At 52.2% G+C, this 16,034-nt stretch overlaps 3 protein-coding genes across 3 annotated transcripts in view; 1 reads left to right on the forward strand and 2 right to left on the reverse strand.

Annotated features, from left to right (window-relative positions):
• Positions 1–76, reverse strand: part of TMPRSS13 (transmembrane serine protease 13) — a gene marked incomplete at its 5' end in the record, with an annotated part of 110,671 nt that extends 110,595 nt beyond the window's left edge. Inside the window, one exon of the mRNA XM_049857350.1 lies at positions 1–76. Coding sequence (XP_049713307.1) covers positions 1–76 — 76 coding nt within the window.
• On the forward strand, positions 54–14,125 carry IL10RA (interleukin 10 receptor subunit alpha). Its single transcript, XM_049856858.1, has 7 exons — positions 54–218; positions 3,095–3,215; positions 3,842–4,026; positions 5,130–5,299; positions 5,935–6,085; positions 7,723–7,841; positions 11,388–14,125. Exons 1-7 carry the CDS (start codon positions 152–154, stop codon positions 12,321–12,323), a joined length of 1,749 nt encoding a protein of 582 aa, XP_049712815.1. The 5' UTR covers positions 54–151; the 3' UTR covers positions 12,324–14,125.
• SMIM35 (small integral membrane protein 35) overlaps positions 8,588–16,034 on the reverse strand; it is a 23,745-nt gene continuing 16,298 nt past the window's right edge. Inside the window, exon 5 of the mRNA XM_049857351.1 lies at positions 8,588–8,646. The gene's annotated coding sequence lies outside the window, so the exon portion shown is untranslated. The remainder of the gene's footprint in view (positions 8,647–16,034) is intronic.

Genomic DNA, 16,034 nt, shown 5'->3' on the forward strand with positions numbered 1-16,034 from the left:
CGTCGGCCCCTGGGGCGGGGCGTCTCCAGGCCACGCCCCGCGACGTCTGCCCGCGGGCCCGGAGGTGCTGCCGGCAGAGGGTTCAGCCTACCGAGCAGGCGCTGGCGGCGCGCGGACCGGCTCCGGCCCCGGACGATGGTGCGCGCCAAACATGCTGCCGCGCCTTCTAGTGCCGCTGGCGGCGCTCCTCAGCCTGCGCCTCGGATCGGACGCGCAAGGTAAGGATCGGGACCCCGGGCTGCCCTGCCCTCTCCGCGCCGTCCCCGCGGGTCGTTGGCCACATCGGACGCCGGTCCTGGCCACCCCTTGCCGGTCACCCCTGCATTAAAGTTCTGCGTCCCAGAGGGAAGCCCGTCTGGCTGGCCCCCTAGGGACAGCGGCGTCCATTACCTCCTCCCTTCCTGGTGGGTCTCCTTCTTTTCTGCAAACCTACATCTCAAGTGGCCGCTGCCCTGACTCGCCTATTGTTGACTTGGAAGGGGCTGAGACTGATTTGGCACCGGGGGTGGGGGTGGGGGGTGGGGGGGGGTGGGGGGTGGGGGGGTGGGAGGGTGCGGGGAGTAGATGGAGAAGAGAAAAGCCTCCCACTCCAAGTTCTCGTCCAGCCCTCTTCTGAGAAGCCTTACATTTCGGCCCTGGCTTTTTTCTTGCTTTAGTTCAAATCATGGGATCACTTGTCGCTCCTTGGGATGGCTTCCATCTTCATCTGACTCTACCTTTTCTCACCCACCCAATTCACCTGTTTCTGCCTCTGTCCCAGCTCACACACCGCTCCCGTTCCTGCCTTTTCCCCCAGTCCCACCGATCATTCCCATCTGATCATCCCTACTCCATCTTAGCCCCCAACTCACTCCCCCTGCTGCCTGCCTCCCTCCTCCCTTACCCCAGCCCTGCAGCTCAGGCTCCCAACCCAGCCGGCCCTCCGGGGGAAGTTTCTGCCACTAAGAAGAGTAAAACCCTGGAGAGGCAGAGAGGGTCAAGGGCCAGAGTTAGAGGGACCCAGAGCAGAGGCAGGGAGAACAGAGAAGGAAACTGCTTCTACATGACGCCAAAGTACAAAGTAAAACACGCAGCCATTCATATGATGGAGAGCTGGGTGAGCTGGTGATGTGTAGACCCAACACCACAAAGATGGGCTGCATTTTTCACTTTCCATTTAATGTTTTGAAATCGAGACACAGACTTGAGGATCAAAGACATAAGAAAGAAAGCGAGAGACACGGACAGAAGCATTTTCTAATGACAAAGTCAGGAAAAAAAAGAAGCATTATTACAGAGATCGAGAGAAGTTAAGAGAACAAGGGAAACAGGAGCAGTGTTGCTGCCAGATTGAGAGTTATGAAAGGATGGAGGAGCGAAGGGGAGCTCACTGGGTTTCGATTGGTCTTCCACATACCTCACTGCCTTGAATAGGCAAGATTCTAAAGGGAGGTATATTGGCTACACTCTCACAAATGAGGGACCAGGTAAAGTGAGGTTGTCATTTGTCCAAAGCCACAATGACAAGGGACGGTTTGAGGCTCTTGAAGTTGGTATTCTGAGGCGAATGGTGTGTTAAGGGGACAGGAGGGTGGAGAGGACAGGAGGGTGGAGATAGGGGTCGGTATTTGGGACCTTGGAAACATTTCTTTGTGGAAGTGGCCTCAGCCCAGTTCAAAACCAGAGCTGGTTGAGTCTGTCTGTCCTCACCCAGCCTGAGGCTGGGCTTCTGGCTAGACAAAAAGAGGGAAACCTTTTCTCAGAGGAAGGGAATGGGATAAGCACTTAGCTTGGGCGAGCCCAGGCAAGCCATGAAGAGAAACAGGGTTGTTTACAAACAGGATGTGTTCCAAAGAACGGAAAGGTGGTCTGGGGTTGGAGCCAGGGCTGGGGCCAGGGTGGGGATCAGGCCTGGGGATGGGGCTGGAGCAGGGACAGGGATTGGGCAAAGCCAAGGAGTAGGTCATCTGAGACCTCATTGCTGACGTGCCTGAGTCCTCAGCCTCTGCCTTCTCCCTGGGATCCATTGGCCCAGGCTCAGCTCTTCTCAGCTGCCATTTCTGCTTCTGATCACAGACAGCCCAGGTCGATGATTTAACAATGCAGTGCTAGCTTTGGCATTGGATACATGTGGATTCGAGTTCCCACTCCACCCCTTACTAGATAGCTTGGCCTTGGGCGCATCACTTAACCTCTTTGAGCCTCCATTTGTTCTTGAGTAAAATTGGGGGTGAATGTCTGCCTCATAGGGCCGTGGCGATAACTCCACAAGAGGACCCAGCACAGTGATCAGCTCATAGTAAAGTCTCCATATGTGGCAGGGCTTTTTTTGCGGGGGGGCACTTTAAAAAAAAATTTTATTGTGCTTTAAGTGAAAGTTTACAAATCAAGTCAGTCTCTCATACAGAAATTTATATACACCTTGCTATTTACTCCTAACTGCTCTCCCCCTTATGAGACAGCACATTCCTTCCCTCCACTCTCTCTTTTTGTGTCCATTCGGCCAGCTGCTGCCTCCTCTGCCCTTTCATCTCCCCTCGAGACAGGAGACGCCAACATAGTCTCAAGTGTCTCCTTGATCCAAGAAGCTCATTCCTCACCAGCACCTTTTTCTATCCCATTGTCCAGTCCCATTCCTGTCTGAAGAGTTGGCTTTGGGAATGGTTCCTGTCTTGGGCTAACAGAAGGTCTGGGGACCATGACCACTGGGGCCTTCTAGTCTCAGTCAGACCATTAAGTCTGGTCTTTTTACTAGAATTTGGGGTCTGCATCCCACTGCTCTCCTGCTCCCTCAGGGGTTCTCTGTTGTGGTCCCTGTCAGGGCAGTCATCGGTTATAGCCGGACACCATCTAGTTCTTCCAGTCTCAGGCTGATGTAGTCTCTGGTTTTTGTGGCCCTTTCTGTCTCCTGGGCTCGTAATTACCTTGTGTCCTTGGTGTTCTTCATTCCCCTTTGCTCCAGGTGGGTTGAGACAATTGATGCATCTTAGATGGCCGCTTGCAATATATGGCAGCTTTTATAATCCTTACCATCATCACCATCATCCTCATCCCTGGGGGGTGGCTGAGACATGCCGGGCTCTGTGAGCCCTGGTAATGATACTCTTCTTCCCAGGGACAGAGCTGCCCAGCCCTCCATCTGTGTGGTTTGAAGCAGAATTTTTCCACCACATCCTTCACTGGACGCCCATCCTGAATCAGTCCCAAAGCACCTACTACGAAGTGGAGCTCCTGGGGTGAGGAAAAGGGAGGGCAGAGGAAAGAGGGAGTGGGGAGGGAGTAGGGGATTCATCCCCTCTGCTCCTCTGGCACAGGGAACTTACATGTCTTCCTGGTGAAGTGAGACCACGAGGGACCCTAGCACATTTCCATCAGTTAACAAGCACTAATTGAGCCCTCATATGTGCCCAGTAGTATGCTGGGAGCTCTAGGATGAGGAGGCCAAGGTGTTATCTTTGCCCTCAAGGCTTTTTCATCTTAGTGAAAGACGGGAAAAGCATCCACAGTAGAGCTGGAAAATAAGGAAGCTGTAACAACTGCCAGTGTGGTTTGGAGAAAAGAGAAATCAGGCTGTGTTGCCAGGGGTGGCAAGTCTTCCTGGAGGAGGAGCTGGGCCTTGAGCTAGTCATAATCCAATCTAACAGTCCCTGGGCCACAGAGAAATTGAATCAGGGCCCCAGAGCCAAGGGAGACCTCCTGGCAAGCATATACCCTGAACTAGGGGAAGAGGAGGGGAACCAGCCGAGGCCTGTACCAGTGTTCCCCATCATGGGGGTCTCTCCCTGCAGCTCTTGCTTCCCTCTAAAAGGATTAGGTTTGAGCACAAGTTCCTCTCTTTATGCCCACTCTCATCCCTCTCCAGCTACGGAATAGAGCCCTGGAAGGCCATCCCCACCTGTAACCAGACCCTGGCACAGTCCTGTGACCTCACTGCAGTGACCCTAGACCTGTACCACAACAACGGTTACCGAGCCAAAGTCCGAGCAGTGGATGGGAGCCGGCACTCCAACTGGACTACCTCCAGCACCCGTTTCTCTGTGGACGAAGGTACTTTTTCTCCCCTTTCTAGAACATGGCATTTGGAGCCCTTTCCAGCCAGAAGTTCTAGTCTGAAGTTTTTCTCTGTGTTTCCATAATTCCCCATGTCAGCCAGGCTTCCTGGCTGGGGACCTAGTTGTCCAACAGGCTCAAGTCAAGACTGGAGAGAACAGTCCTTTGGAGAAAGTTTAGATGAAAGTCATTAGAGGTTTAAAAAGGAACTAGAGTTGTTTATCCTATGGAAGAAAGGTCTCGGGGTGAGTTGGGGCAGCTGAGTCACGAGGGCCAGGCCTGTGGGCTTGTAGGGTTCTGAGAGAGGAAGCGAATCCATAAGCACTCAGCAAAGAGCAAGAAGCAGCAGGCAGAATTTGGATCAGGTGCCCCTTCCTGTCGGGATGAACTCCAAGCATCAGGGTATGAGGCATTTCAGGGGAAGTGCTACTAAAGAAAAGTGGGGCATCTCTCTGAGGAGGTAAGACAAAGGGATAAGCCCCAGACTTAATGGGATTCTTCCATTCCTCAAATTGGGATTGAGTATGCTCTATGTGAAGGTCCCTGGATGATGCAAACTTAAAGGTTGGTGGTTTGAACCTACCCACTGGTACCACGGAAGAAAGGCCTGGCAATCTGCTTCTATAAAGGCTACAGCCAAGAAAACCCCATGGAGCAGTTCTACTCTGTAACACATGGGATCACCATGAGTCGGAATCGATTCGACAACAGGTTTGGTTTTGGTTTTACGCTCAGTGTGTGTGGCGAACCTACTCTGAAGGAGGCGGAGTCAGAGCCGAAAGTTTAGGAAGTCATTGGCTCCCAAATGCTTGTCCTAAGGCCAGTGCCCAGCGGGCCGCATAATCATCACCTGGGGAGTGTGTGTAAAGCATGTCTCCATGACCCAGCCTCAGAAATTCAAATTCGCCGTGTCCTGAATGGACCTGGGGCATCTGTATTTTTAACATGCTCCCCAGAAAACCTTTATATACAGCTGGCTTGGGAAACCTCTGGCCTAGGTTTTAGGGTGGACAAAGCTTGATCCTGCAGGCAAAGGCATGGGCAGATGGGTGCCAAGGCCCTCCCCAGGCTGCAGGCTTTATGGTCTTCCTCCCATTCAGTGACTCTCACGGTTGGCAGTGTGAAGCTGGAGATACGTGACGACTCCATCTTTGGGACAATCGAGCCCCCCAGGCCCCCAATGGCCCCCGCAGGTGACATGTACGAACGCATCTTCAAAAACTTCCGCGAGTATGAGATCACTGTTCACAAGATGCCAGAAAACTACACGGTATGGCTCTCCCCGGGCTTCCCTGTCACCCGGGCTGGGGGACTTTGCTGGCAGAGTCCAGAGAGGTCCCAGGGGGTGTCGGGGAGGGAGGGAGTAGAAATGCCCCCAGCCTTCAAACCTGTTCTGGGAGGTGGTGGGAAGGCATCACTGTTCACAGAGGGCCTGCTAGGCGTCGGGCACCACAGGAGACATTTTGTAGCTATTATTTGTGGTCCCCTTGCAGGTAGATATCTTATTCCATTTTGTGGACGAGGAAATGAGGCCCAGACAGGCGGTGTAACTTGCTTGAGGAAACCCTGTAAGAGCAAGATCTGGCATTTGAACCCAGGGCTGTGTGTCTGCAAATTCCATCTTCTTTTCCTCTCCACCACAGTCGATTCCAGCCCATTTTGGAAAGGCCCCAGCTTCTGTAATACACTCCCTTTTTTCTTCTAATATAAAATAAATTACAATAATTACAGAGCTCACGGGCTGCATTGATAATCGCAGCGTTCGCGACCTTAAAGAAAAAGACGACTGAGGCTGCTGGGGGGTGGGCTGAGATCGTCTCTAAAGGCTCTGGCTCCAGCTCTCCACTTCTGTGGTGCTGTGAAATAAGGGGATTTTGCTTATTGCAGTTGTTGTTTGTATTTCAGTTCACAAACAAGAAGGTAAAGCATGAAAACTTCAGCCTCCCAACCTCCGGAGAGCTAGGAGAGTTCTGCGTCCGGGTGAAACCGTCCATCAGCTCTCGCACTAACAAGGGGGTATGGTCCAAGGAGGTCTGCATCACCATCACCAGGCAGTGTAAGTCCCGTCAGAGCTGCTGTCGGGGTCCGGGAGGAGGGGAGGTAGGAAGGACCTCAGGCAATTCGGAAAGCGTCTGCCCAGGGCTGCTGGGGCCAGGTGTGGTGCTAGGCACTCCGCATCTATCTCTTCACCCTCACACAACCCTGCGTTTCAGAGATGGGGAACTGAAGCTCAGTGTGTAAGCAGCTTCTAGGATTTCACAGCTAGGATGTGGCAGCAGCACAGGTCTCCTGATTCCGCGGTGCTTCCTCCTGAGCGCAGCTGCCCTTCCCAGGAAGCCCCCAAGCGGCCCCCGGGCAGCTGTGGTAGTTCCTGTTTGTTGCATTCCTTTGCCGTTGTGCCTCAGAGCCCAGGGTAGAGGGTCTCCTCGTGGCAGAGGGAGCAGAGCTGAGCTGACTCCTTGCCACAAACACCGCGTCGGCCTCTCGGCCAGGTGCTGGGGCAGCGAGGGGAGAGCACAGGAGATAGGGATTTCGAGGCCACAGTCCTGCCCGTGAGGGTCTTACCATCTGCTGGGGAAAGGTGCGCACAGAGGAAGCCCTAACTAGCACCTCAACACAGCATATGTCAAGTGCGGGACAGATCCAACAGCAAGCACTCTGAGAATGCTGAGTGCTGTATGGGCCGAGGTCAGCAAAGATGAAAGGAACTCCTTGCATTTCTCCAGATTTCAGTTTATGAAGGCATTTGAAACTCATTGCCATTTACACCTCACCACAGAGTGAGGCAGTTCTGTGTGGCAGGCAGCCTGAAAGAGCTTTTTATACATTCTCTTGTATATTGGTATTCACATATCATTGATATGAGAAATAGTCTTGTGGAAAGGTTTAGGTTCAAATCCCACTTAGGAGGTGTATGACCTTGGGCAGGTTACTTAACCTCTCTGTGCATCAGGATCCTAATCTGTAAAAATGGAGACAATGATAGCAAACCCAAAAAACCAAACCCATTGCCGTCAAGTCGATTCCAACTCATTGCGACCCTATAGGACAGGGTAGAACTGCCCCATAGAGTTTCCAAGAAGCACCTGGTGAATTCGAACTGCTGACCTTTTGGTTAGCAGCTGTCGCTGTTAACCACTATGCCACCAGGGTTTCCAACAATGATAGTAGTTACCTCAAAGGTTGTTGTAAGGACCAAATGAAATAAATAAAGCGCTTGGTACTTGGTAAGTGCTATGTACTGTAGTACCTCACAACCATCTTATGATGTAGGTACTGTTTTTCTTCCCATTTTATAGATGAGGAAACTGAGGCTCAGAGAGGTTAAGTAATTTGCCCACAGTCCCACAGCCAGTAAGCGGTGAGGCTGGGATTTGAACCTAGGTCTGGCTGCCTCCAAAGCCTCTGTTCTTATCTGCTGTGCTATCTGTCATTGTTCCGGTTGCTGTCGTATGCAGAGGGCTGAAAGCAGAGTCACCATGTCTGATGAGGGAATCCCTTGGGGCAGGGTTTGGAAGGCCAGGCAAGGATTCCCGAGAACCCAGACACATCTAGACCTGTGGCCTGGTGGTAGCCGGTGGGGTTCATGGGGCCACTCACTGGGTGGTTCTTAAGAGTGGCTGAGGGACCCATGGGGACCACCCCTCGTGTCCCACAGCGCCAGGCCAACAGCAAATTTCTCTGTGCCTGCAGATTTCACCCCAACCATCCTCAGCACCTGCATCACCTTTGCGTTTCTGCTCTGCGTAGTCCTGGCCTGCCTGATCCTCCAGCTGTACATGCGGCGCCGGGGGAAGCTGCCCTCAGTCCTGGTGAGTGTCACAGGGGCCACTGCTCATCCTTCCCAGCCACACCCGAGCTCCTGGCATGGGGGGGCAGGGAGGGTGGTGCCCAGACAGTTCATCCCCTCAGCTCTCCTCCACTCTCAGCACTGGCATCCTGAGGTACTTCCGTCAAGCACCGTGGTGACAGAGGCTTGGCGTGAACACAAATCTCAATCCTGAGAACGTCACCTTCTAGATAAGACATGGACTGAGTAATCACAGACCCCCATGCTTCATTTTGTTATTGTTTATTAATAGTGGGCCGTGGATTAGCCCTTGTACCTTAGTGCCTATGAGGTAGGCACAATTATTATCCTCATGAGTGAGGAAACTGAAGCACAGAGAGATTGTTACATGCATAGGGTCACACAACCAGAAAGAGTCAGGGCTGGATGGGTGAGGAGTGCCCCAGAGAGGTGAAGGAGAACAGAGGGCTGGAGGTAGGGGCCCTTGGGCTGCTGTCGGAGTGGAGTGGGCCAGAGCAGAGAGGAAAGATGATTCCTGGGAGGAGGGAATCAGAAGGGCAGGGGCCTTGTGTCCTTCCTGGAGTCCCCCCACGCTGTGCTGTGGTCAGCCAGCCTCCCAAACTCACCTTGCAAGAATTGAGCAGCATTTTCCAAACCTCTGCCTGTCTCTGGCTCAGGGTCAGGCCAAATCAAAGGTTGCCAGCCACAGCCCCTTCCAGCTGGCGTTACTAATATGTGATGGAAGGACCCAGCTTGGTCAGAGGGAGGCAGGGGACCCGGGGAAGCTCACAGCTGGGAGGGGAACCTCCAGAGAGATCCTAGGATGTCTAGGAAAAATAAGGAGAGACACACAAATTCTGAAATTATTTAGAATAAGAACACCAGAAAGTTGAGGCAAGGGTGGGACTGCCTGGCCTAATTAGGGTCTTTGTCCAGGGAAAAAGGAACCAGGCTCCCAGCTCCAGTAGGCTCTGGGTAGAGAGGTATGGTGAGGAGACCGGGGCAGGCAGTCCCTACAACTTTAGGGGATTATAAAGTTCTTCCTTGTGTCCAGCTGAAGTGTGTACTCATTGTCCTTTCTCTGGGCCCTGGGGAGATTCATTTCCACAAGCATGTGTTCATTGGCCAGCCTAAGCATAGGTTACAGACAGGGCCTGGAGCTGGGGGCGGTGGTGGTTTAGAGAGGTCTGCACCACGGAGCCTGCCCTCAGGGATGCGAGGCTGGAGCGTGATAACTAGGAAGCAGAGGGGCTGGAGGAAGAGTGGTCCTGGAACATGGGGTGGGGAGATGCTTAGTCGGGGGTCAGAAAGGCATCTAGAAAGAGAGTGAGTAAATGAGGCAGCAATTGCTGAGCACTTACTGCATGCAAAGCTTTGCTAGGGAAGAAGCCAGCTAGCATGGCTCTTGGTCCCCAGGGGCTTGATGACAGCCTGGTGGGGCAGCCGATGTGGAAACTGTTAACTTTAATGCAAAGCACAGTGAAATAGGCATAGATGCAAGAACGCCCCAGAAAATGTCAAACAACTCGATTTTTTGTTGTTGTTCCCTGTGTATACTTGGATCATAGAATTGAGTTGTCCTTGAGGCTTTTTTCTCCTCTAGGATAAATACTGAGTCCTTGGGTGGTGCAAACAGTTAATGCGCTTGGCTGCTAACCTCAAGCCCACCCAGAGGCACCTTGGAAGAAAGGCCTGGCGATCTACTTCCGAAAGAACACAGCCACTGAAAACCCTAGGGAGCACAGTTCTAGTCTAACACATTCGGGATCTCCAGGAGTCAGAATCAACTCAATGGCAACTGCTTTTTGGGGATAAATACAACCAATTGCCTTCATCTAATGATCCTAGTCACTACTAACTTTATGAATAACTCATAGCGTATAAAGCACTTTTCATTACCTCGTTCTCACTCATTAGCTGGTTTGATCTGACCTTACCACAACCCAGCACAGTTAAGTATTATTAGGTAAGCAGGGGATTTCAAATCAGGACGGTTCAGTACAGACTCCAGGTTTGTTCTTTGCTGCTCTGTGACTTTGGGCCAGTCATTTAACTTCTCTGAGTGCCAGTTTTCTCCTCTAGGAAATAGAAATAATAACACTTCCCTTGTAGAGTTCTTGGAGGGCAAATGCAATTCAGCAAATATTTATGGAGTATCTTCTATGTACCAGCACTGTTTTAACACTTCCCATGCATTAACCACAATGCCAGGAGGCAAGGACTGTCATTTTCATTTTAAAGATGAGGAACTGAAGCACAGAGAGGATAGGTAATTTGGACAAAGTGACACAGCTCAGAGGCAGAGCCTGGATTTGAACCCATGTTGTCTAGCTCCGGAGCACACATCCTTACTCACCAAGCTGTGTGAAATTAAAAGGGACCCAATAAAAGTTGCATTTGAGTCATCACATACCGGTGGAGTAAGAGCACATGTGCAACAGTAAGTCAGTCAACAAACTTCCTAAGTGCCTACTGTATGCTGCTTCTGTTCAGGCTGTGGGGACAGAGTAGGGAGCAAGACTACAGCTCCTCCCCTCGAGGAGCTTATATTCTGTTGGGGGCGGGGAGTGAGTATTTGTGTGTGTTTTGGAGTGGGGTAGGGGGACAAAAGCAAGTAAAAAAATTGTTCCAGGAACTAAGCGCTATGAAGAGGTAAACTAGGTTAATGCGACGAGAGTGGCTGAAGCGCCGCTTTAGTCAGGTGGTCAGGAAGCCTCTCTCTGAAGAGGTGACATGTCAGCTGAGACCTGAATCACAAGGAGGACACCACCATGCACAGAGCTGAGAGAAGAGTATTCTAAGCAGAAGCAATAGCATGTACAAAGGTCCTGAGACAGCGCTGTCCCAGATGGAGAAAGAACACCAGTGTGACTGGGGCAGAGAAGTGAGGGACAGCAGGGTTACCCAGGGACACTCAGCAATTAGTGGGAACCGGTCCTAGTGCTGTGCTTGGTCCACTGCCTCACACTGTCAGCCACCCTGTGCTTGTCAGACTGCCGGTCACCACTCAGGGAATGGGGAAATTGATGGAAATGGACATGTCTCCCATCCAGCATTTTGAACATGAAATGGATGAAATAGGATGGCATAGAGGAGAGCAGAGCAGAATGGAAAATATCAGGGCACAAAAGTATTATTTTGAGAAACTGGTTTCAGTTTTATATACGTGTGGGTTATTATGTAAAACTTATCTCTTACTTTGGGCCGTAGTGAAAAAAGTTTGAAACACACTTCTAGAAGGACCCAGCCTGCTCTCAGGTTTAAAAAGCAATGCTGGTGGTCCACCTGTGATGTTCCCCCATTCCCAGCAGCCTCTCATTCTGCCTGTTAGTCCATCTGGGCTCCAAGAATACAGGTTTTTTATGTCATCTGGCCTGAGCCAAACTTAAGAATTGAATTAGAAGGAAAAATTGATTCTAGAACAGAACAAAAAGAACAAGTCTCCATGTAACCCGGCCTCTGCCACCCCTCTCTGTTGAAGCAGCTCCGGACCATGGCCTCGCTAGCAGCACTGGGCTGGCTGCCGACAGGTGCCTACAGCCTCTCTCACTCTGTTCTTCCTCCCCAGGTCTTCAAGAAGCCCAGCCCCCTCAGCCTCATCAGCCAGCTTGCCTGCCCCGAGGCCCCAGACACCATCCACCATCTTGATGAGGAGACCGTCCTGAAGGTATCCCCAGAACTAAGGAATTCGGAACTGCATGGCAGCACCGACAGTGGCTTTGGCAGTGCCAAGCCATCCCTGCAGGCTGAAGAGCCCCAATTCTTCCTCCCTGAACCCCACCCCCAGGCCGGTGGGACCACAGGGCAGGGGGAGCCCCCAGCGCTGGAAAACAGCTGCAGCGGAGGTAGCAGCAACAGCACAGATAGCGGAATCTGCTTGCAGGAGCCCAGCCTGATCCCCGGCACAAGGCCTGGTTGGGAGCTGCAGGTGGGGAGCAATGGCCAGGACCAGGACGACAGTGGCATTGGCCTAGTCCAGAACTCTGCGGGGCAGCCTGGGGGCCCACAGGGCAGCTCAGCCTTGGGCGAGGTCAGCCCCCTGCGGCCTGAGCTGCCTGGGGAAGAAGACCCAGCTGCAGTGGCATTCCAGGGCTACCTGAAGCAGACAAGATGTACAGAAGAGAAGACAGCCAAGGCTGGCTGCCTGGAGGTGGAGTCCTCCTCAACAGATGGCCTTAGCCCCAAATTCCAGATGTGCCTGGATACCGAGGCGGGCTGGCCCCCTCCAGACCTGGCCAAGGGCTATATGAGACAGGACCCTCCAGGAATGACTGTCCTGCCCTCAGGGGCCCCGGCTGGACAATGGAACCAACCAGCTGAGGAATGGCCAGTCCTGGGCCTGACCAGTTGTAGCGACCTGGGAATCCCTGACTGGAGCTTTGCCCCGGATCTTGCCCCTCTGGACTGTGTGGCAGCCCCACATAGTCTCCTGAGCAGCTTTGACACAGACCTTGTGGCCCTGCCACTGATCTCCAGCCTGCACACAGATGAGGACCCAGGCTAAGGGGATGCACTGAATTTTAGCCATCCGTGCTCCTCCCCTGGCTGATACTGGACAAGGATTGTCCTCAGGGGAGGAGGAGACATCCCCAGGAAATCAGAGGTGAAACAAAGCCAAGCTGGGCACTTTTCTGCAAACCCTAGCCAGGCCCCACCAGGCTGGCCATGGTGACCAGAGGCAGAAGGAGGTGATCTCGCTGAACTAGTACGGGGCATGGGTGATGTTGGCCTGTTCTACTGAATGGGCCCTTGAAGAGTCTGGCAGAACTGAGGTCAGGGCAAGATCTCCTTTCCCCTTGGGACACTTTCCTGCCTTGGAAAGGATTGTTTGCCAAGGGAACCACAGGGTTTTCTGGAGTTGTAGTGAGGCCGCCAGGCTGAAATCAGCTTGAACCCAGGTGTCCCCCTTGGGCCGGCCATGTGTCAGGGCCGCCAGCAGACTGAAAGGGTGGAAGGATGAAGGCTTCGAGACCTTAGTGCAAGAGTCATTGCTAGAGGGAAACAGGAGGCAGCAGATCCCGGGTTTGAGTCTGGGATGGCCACTCAGAGAAGGCAAGGAAGTTTTTACTGCAAGATCTTAAGTTGTGTCTGCCCGGGTCAGTCAGTCCATCTGCACATCCTGATGGAGCCACAGGGGGATGACGTGAGCTGAGATCCAGAATGGGGCTTCTGGTTCAAAACCGGTCCCTCTGCTGGGGTGTCCCTGGTATCTGTCTCCAGATACCTCCCAGGGCACTTGCAGTGGCCAGGCCACTCACATCTCCACCCTCCTGCCCCACCGTCTTGCGAACAGTGCCAGAGGAGCCATGGTTGTTTGCATCAGTCAAAACTCAGTCCCTCAGGCAGCCTCTGGGCTTGGGTACCAACTGACGCCTGCCCCAGAAGATCAGGGCTGGGACCTGCTCCTTGTGTTTGCTGTTGTTGTCCAGCTACAGACCCAGAGGACAGGGCTCTGGGCTGGGAGCCCTGCTCTGGGCACTCAGCAGGATGACCTTGGGCCAGCCATTGCTCCTCAGAGGGCCTCAGTTTCCTCATCTGTGAAGTAAGGACACAGTCTCCAGGCCCCCTGCCATGCTGGGTGTTAGCCAAGCTGGCCTCTGGGTGATATTCCCAACCCTGCCTGACCCTGGGCTGGGAGGAAGTGGGCTCCATGACCGTGTCTGCACAGAGCCAGCCTCTTTCTCATGCTGAGGGCTAGCAGATGAGCAGAAGCCCATATATCATGCCAGGAGAGCCACTGGTCACCAGGGGCCCATAACTTGGAATGTCTTGAAACAAACCCAGTTCACAGTCCAGAAGCCAGGAATCCAGGAGGGGTGACAGGCCCGGAGTGGTCCTGCATTTCTCTGTCACATCCTGAGGACAGACATTCCAGCCCAGGGAAACCAGCCACGGCTCCATCCACTTTGCCATGAAGCTCTAAAGTACCAGTCTGATAACTGAACTACCCCCGAAATCCTAGAGGGAAGATTCCTCAGGGTACCCTTGAAAGGTTTATTTATTTATTTTTCGTTGTTTATTTATTGAAGAGGCAGCATAGTACAGTGGGAGAATTCTGGGGACTTCAGGAGCAAAGTTCTAGTTCTGACTCCACTGTTTATAGCTGTGTGACCTTGGGCAAGCCATTTCTCCTCTTTGAGCCTCAGTTTCCTCGTCTGTAAAACTGGAAAACTGTGCCTGACTTGTCTAACTCGTAGGAATGTGAGCCCCCGTTGAGAAAATGGGCGCGACTATGCCTCGAACACAAAGCTCTGTGAGTGAGTGATGTATGTTTTCACCCCCCAATAAAGTGTCAGGACCACAGGAGTCATGTGACGCCAACCAGATTTCTGATGACACAGTCCCTGGAGGAGGACTCGGTTGTTGATAATTGAGAATGACAGTGACTAGGATGTGGGATATCAGCTTCAAAGAAACAAGACCTGAGAACTCAGACAAACCCAGGTCCAAGTCCTCGCGTGCAAACATTTATTGTCTGTGACCTTGGGCAAATTACTTGACCTCTCAAAGTTTCAGTTTCCCCATCTGTAAAATGGGAATAGTAACACCTCATGGGGACGTTGTGAGTTTAAGTGAGACCACATATAAAAAGGGTGTATCACAGTGCCTGGCACGTAGGCGTCCGTATATAAACCAGCCCAAATCCATTGTCATTAAGTCGATTCCGACTCATAGTGACCCTGAAGGACAGAGTAGAACTGGCCCCTAGGGTTTCCAAGGAGCAGCTGGTGGATTCGAACTGCTGACCTTTTGGTTAGTAGCCAGACTCTTAACCACTGTGCCACCAGGGTTTCCGTTCCATACCTAATAGCTGTAAAGAGCTGTTAAGGCTGTAAAGGGGAATGGGCCATTGTTCTTGGAAACGGTGAAAATGAAAGAGATAAAAAGTACGTAGAGGGGTTCTCTCAGAAGACCGAAAAGGAAACGGAAAGCACAGCACAACATCTTGAACGTAAACCCTGACAGCTTGGAAAGGAGAACTTATGAGCCCCTTCTTCCAGGGAAGACCTCCCTGGAGCCCTGCCCCCTCCTCCTCTAGACCCAGAAGTATTTCCAAGGGGTGGTTCTGATAAGTTCTAAAGGCACCTCCGTGAAAACCCACACTGGCTTTGAATCTCTCACCAAGCTCAGCCCAGATGGTGGAGCAAGCCCAGGCTGGTGACCTACACTACCCCCCAGCTTTACTCTTTGTCCCAGCCTGGATCCCAGAGGAAGGACTGGGGATACCTCATCTCCTTTTCCCTGAATTGTCTTCAACTACCCATCTCCCCCTTTCATTCTAAGAAAACCCCCAATTCTGGGGAAGTGCTGATCCTATCACCTTCACAGAACTTGACTAATATCACACCATTTCAAACCCGTTCAGACTCTTGCCCGGTAGGCCTCCTTTGTCAAGATCGGTAATAGGATTAGGGTGGGTCACTTTCTCCTAGAAATGAGGTGTTGGAAATGGCTCCTGCCCCAAGGAAAGGGCCCTGGAGGCAGGACTGGATGAAGGCTGACCAAAGAGTAAATACAAAGATCCACAGGAGAAGAGGAATTACCTTAAAGGAGCTAGAGCCCAGTTAGTTGGAAAAGACACGGTGTGAGACGCAACTTGACAGGCAGATAGTCAGAGGCCCTGGGCCCTGGGTGAAGGCCCAGCCAGTTCCAATTCTAGAAAATCAGTAGGAGTATGTGATGGCCTGCCTGTGCCTTTAAGCTAACCTCCCGCCAAAGCCAGGGTTACAGAGGAACTGAGAGAGTTCTTTCAAACAGCTGGGGGTAGCAGGGATGATAGAGGAGACACTTTCAGACTTCTAGGGAATTTAGATTAAAGTTCCCAGCAGAAGACCCTGAAGGTTCTTAAACTGAGCAACCTCCTTCGACGGCTTTTCCAGGCTGAGGAATGTGTGATTTGACGTTTCTATGAGCTAACGGAACTTCCTCTTAGTAAGGAGAGAGGGGAACTGGGCCAGCGTTGAAGAGGAAATTCTATTGAACTGTGTTTTCCCAAGTTTGTAAATAAACCCATTGCTGTTGAGTTGATTCCGACGCATAGCGACCCTAGAGGACAGAGTAGGGTTTCTAAGGAGTGGCTGGTGGATTTGAACTGCTGACCTTTTGGTTAGCAGCCATATTACTTAACCACTGTGTCGAATAGCCTTGCCCTCCCCAAATATCTCTCCATTTCCCTCCCCCACTCTTTCTCTCTGTCCCCGTATCTCTCAGTCTC

The sequence above is a fragment of the Elephas maximus genome, chromosome 17 (genome assembly GCF_024166365.1).
Source record: "Elephas maximus indicus isolate mEleMax1 chromosome 17, mEleMax1 primary haplotype, whole genome shotgun sequence".
In the NCBI taxonomy this organism is placed as follows: Eukaryota; Metazoa; Chordata; class Mammalia; order Proboscidea; family Elephantidae; genus Elephas; species Elephas maximus.

What these genes read in the sequence shown, in the direction of transcription:
- IL10RA (XM_049856858.1), top strand. Translation starts at nt 152, where the DNA reads ATGCTGCCGCGCCTTCTAGTGCCGCTGGCGGCGCTCCTCAGCCTGCGC. An exon ending in CCGTTTCTCTGTGGACGAAG is followed by an intron (nt 4,027 to 5,129) that starts GTACTTTTTCTC and finishes CCTCCCATTCAG; the next exon opens with TGACTCTCACGGTTGGCAGT. An exon ending in CATCACCATCACCAGGCAGT is followed by an intron (nt 6,086 to 7,722) that starts GTAAGTCCCGTC and finishes CTGTGCCTGCAG; the next exon opens with ATTTCACCCCAACCATCCTC.